General features: G+C 38.8%; 1 protein-coding gene across 1 annotated transcript in view; it reads left to right on the top strand.

The window, feature by feature from the left end:
- Positions 1-2,764: 2,764 nt before the first annotated feature.
- POLDIP3 (DNA polymerase delta interacting protein 3) overlaps positions 2,765-3,672 on the top strand; it is a gene marked incomplete at its 5' end in the record, with an annotated part of 13,271 nt that continues 12,363 nt past the window's right edge. The window contains one exon of the mRNA XM_035903202.1: positions 2,765-3,166. Coding sequence (XP_035759095.1) covers positions 2,765-3,166 — 402 coding nt within the window. The remainder of the gene's footprint in view (positions 3,167-3,672) is intronic.

Raw genomic sequence — 3,672 nt, 5'->3', positions numbered from 1 at the left:
CGTGGGAGGTGTAGTTGTGCCACCGGGAGCCGTAACTGTAGCAAAGCTGACCGGGAGCCGCACAGGCGAAGGCTTCAGGCTGCAATGGCTTCGTCAAAATTGCTTGCCTTGGAAACTGTAGCTTCTGGTAGTTAATGATCCGCTGACAGGTTATTTGAAATGCTCGTGGGGGTGTAGGGTGCATTACATATTAGCAACAAGATCGGGTTCTTTTCTTTGTATGGCAGATGTCCCCAGTGTAGGCTGGGCCATTTACTCTAGTGCAGCTGTTGGTGGTTCTTATTTGGCTTCTCCTTTGGTAGCTTTTCATCTTCCCTTCTGCAGTAGTCGTTTGATACTTCTGAAGATCTTGTCCATGGATTTCTCCCCATCAGTTAGCTAAGTGTGCTCCTTTTTTTGTTTTCTTGTTTTTTATAATGTAATGGTCATTGGGGAATCTTAGGTTTTAACTCTGAACGTCTACACTTGCATGTCTAGAGTAGTATTTTGAAAGTTATCTGCTAATGTATACTAGCAAAACATTCAAACACATATTTAAATCCTAGTCTAGACAAGGCCCTGGCTTTGCGCTTTCATTCACGTTATCCCGCGTATTTGGAATAGTCTTATGCTGCTTAATATGCCAAGCACCTCCTTTCTCAAATCCCTCCTTAACTCTCATTTCTTCCAGGAATTCTTCCTGCTTTTATTTGCAGAACAGTAATCCCTCTACAGCACTGTAAGAATTTTTGTGCCTTCCATTTCTCTTGTTTGTGATCTTCAGCTCACTTATAAGATTTCTGAGGCAGCTAACTTGACTTTGTGAAGGCTGGATAAAGTGAATAAACTTAAATCATTATATCGATGCTGTCCAGTGATCTAGATGAAATAACGGGAAAATCTTCACCTATAAAATGTACTAATCCACAAAATATTTAAGCCAGAACTTGGAAGTCTGGAAAGTGACTTAGGTGTTTGAGATTTCCTTTTATTTCAGGTGCTGTGGCACAAAATGCCTAAACAGTTAATGCTGTTACAGAGTAAGCAATTCTCCTTGGAGGCGTTGCTTATAAGGATGGACACAAGTCTTCAGAGACAGTGTAATCTCCAGTACAGAGTTTCCTAACAGATTTCATTAGTTTGTGTCATTAACAGTTTTAAGTAATTCTGGCTTAAATGCTGATACATATATTTCTGGCTTTACTTTGACCTCTTTTATGCTCATTAAAAAGAACCACTCATCAAGCCCTTTTGCAGCACTCTAGCTGGATGCTTTCAACGTAGCTAAATTAATGCTTTTTAAAATTGCAAGGGAAGTCTTGTTCTGGCTGATGCTTTATGGGTACTGCTAGTCTTCTGTATTATTCTGGATATATTTTAATAAATGGTCTTAATACTCTCATTTATTCTAGCTAGGGTGCTTTGGCTTTATGAGAGAGCAGCTGTAGTATTCTTTGCTAGGTAACAAAATGGGTCCCCAGTCCTAGGTCTCCAGTTGTCTGGATACAAGAATGAAAGACAGAAGTGGAGGTTCAGTCTTCCATTTCTATTTTCTTTTTTCTTTTTTTTTAACAGATCTTTCCACTCAAAATACATGACTGTAAATAATGTTAAGATTGTAGGGTTAGATCAGGAAATACTGATATAAAGCTGTGTGAAGAATTCAAACTGCATCGTCATTTGAACTTGTGATATTAGCCTTTTGAGTATTACAATGAATTCTAGATATCTACTTTTAGACTTTATAATACTGGACAATACATTTCAGAAAGCAGATGAACACTGTAGCCCTCTGTAGCTTATTTTGGATTTTAAAAAGCCAACAGCAAGAATATTTTTCAATACCTTAGCTTTAAAATTCCTCTTACCACTTCTTTTTCTTTAAAAAAAGAAACCCAGCAGAAGAAAGAAAACATTAAAAAATACTTAAAGGAGGAACTGTCTTAAAAAAATTAAACAAGCTGTTTCCTTCTAGGGGAGATTTTCAAAAAGTGAATCATACCTGTAAGAAGCAGCTAGTTTCAGCTTTCACTACATAATGGGCTGCTTCTTAGTAATACTTGTGCACAAGTACAAATGCTGTCCTTTCTGTGGGCTGTTACCTTTCTGTACTCAGTATTGTGATGATGATGGTGGTCTTTACTTTTTAAGCATGAGTGCAACAGTTCGGTTCATAGATTAAAGAAGTGATGTTAAAAAGTAATTTGACTGACAAGTGTTCTTGCTGACAGTTAATCAGCTCTGAAACTGGTGGCTTTGAACTGAGATTGGTACTGGTGCTTGTACATCCTAAAATCCAAGCCTCTGCTTTTCCACAAATCTGAACTTGCTGCCCAGAATTCTTGAAATCATGTGTAGTTCTGTGTTTTCTGTAGTTCCTTTTTTTTGGGACATATTGTTGTATTAAAAAGATGCTTTAGCAGACCTGCTCAGTCCTAAAGCTAGAAAGTCTGTTACTGTTCCTCTTTGTCTTCAAAGGTTTCCCCAAAGTACCCAAGTTGTTGATGAATTTTGTTTAAATGTAGTATGTACTTACTGAAGTGAGACCCTTTACTTAAGTTTTTTAATGTGAGCTTATTATGGATTTGGGAAATAATTTCCTTAGCTGTTTATGTAGAAAGTAAAATCCAGCACAAAACAGCTTAGGAGCTCTACTGTTGTATTTGGACATCTAATGTGAACAGATTTCTGTGAAGTAATAATGAGCTTTTGTTTGCAGCAACACAAATACTTTTATTGGTACTTTATCACATCTTCTAATGTTTGAAACTTTTTTTTCCTCTCCCCCAACCCCCCCAGGCTTAACACAAGGCCAGTGTTTGGAGGTGTAAGATCTCGCATTGGGATCCAGCAAAATCTTCTAAGTAGATCATCACCAGCTGTCAGCTTCCAGCGGACGTTTGATGCCCGACAGAAGATAGGACTCACTGATGCCCGACACAAACTGGGGGTTAAAGATGCTCGTGAAAAACTGGTTCAAAAGGACGCTCGGTTCAAAATCAAAGGGAAGGTGCAGGATGCTCGAGAGATGTTGAATTCCCGTAAGCAGCAAAGTGGTGCTGCTGAAAAGGTGACCAAAGTGGTGGATGCCAGAGAGAAGATCAGCTTAAAAAGGAGCGCTCCAGCTGCTATCAGCCCAGCTATGGGGACAGTAAATCCCGCTATGAAAATCACCAAAACTATCCAAGTAGGTCAAGCAAGCCATCTCTGAGCCCCTTGGTTATTCTACAGCAGTCAGTAGAAATGATAATATGTAAATGTGTTCACATGTTTACGATGAAAGCGATGGTGATACAGTTCAGTCCAGCCTGTAGGGCAGGATTCAGAGCCTTTTGGGTGTCCTTGCAGCTGCTTGGGGCTTTTTTGTAGAATCCCAGCTTTCATTTAAATTTTCGTGTGAATTTTGAGCCCAGTAAAGACTAAAGCAGAGTTCTTGTCAGCTTTGAAGTAGTTGTCTTGAATGGTTAAGTAGTCTCTTTCCCACCTAAACACAAAAAAAATGTATGCATTTCTTGTCATTTTTTATACCGCCCCTCTTTGCAAGTCTGATGTGGTGGATTGTCCTGTCTAGATAACTGGTTAATCCTAGTGGTGGGATAACAGTTGAGAATATACAGCTATGTTTGTATCTAAGAAGATCTAAAATTCAATGACCCCTTCTACAATTTCTCTATTTCTACTTGTCTGGTTTTC

This window comes from Egretta garzetta, unplaced genomic scaffold (genome assembly GCF_000687185.1).
Source record: "Egretta garzetta isolate BGI_Z169 unplaced genomic scaffold, ASM68718v1 scaffold51, whole genome shotgun sequence".
Taxonomy (NCBI): Eukaryota; Metazoa; Chordata; class Aves; order Pelecaniformes; family Ardeidae; genus Egretta; species Egretta garzetta.
Note: the sequence above shows the minus strand (reverse complement) of the source record. Positions and strands in the feature narration are given on the sequence as shown.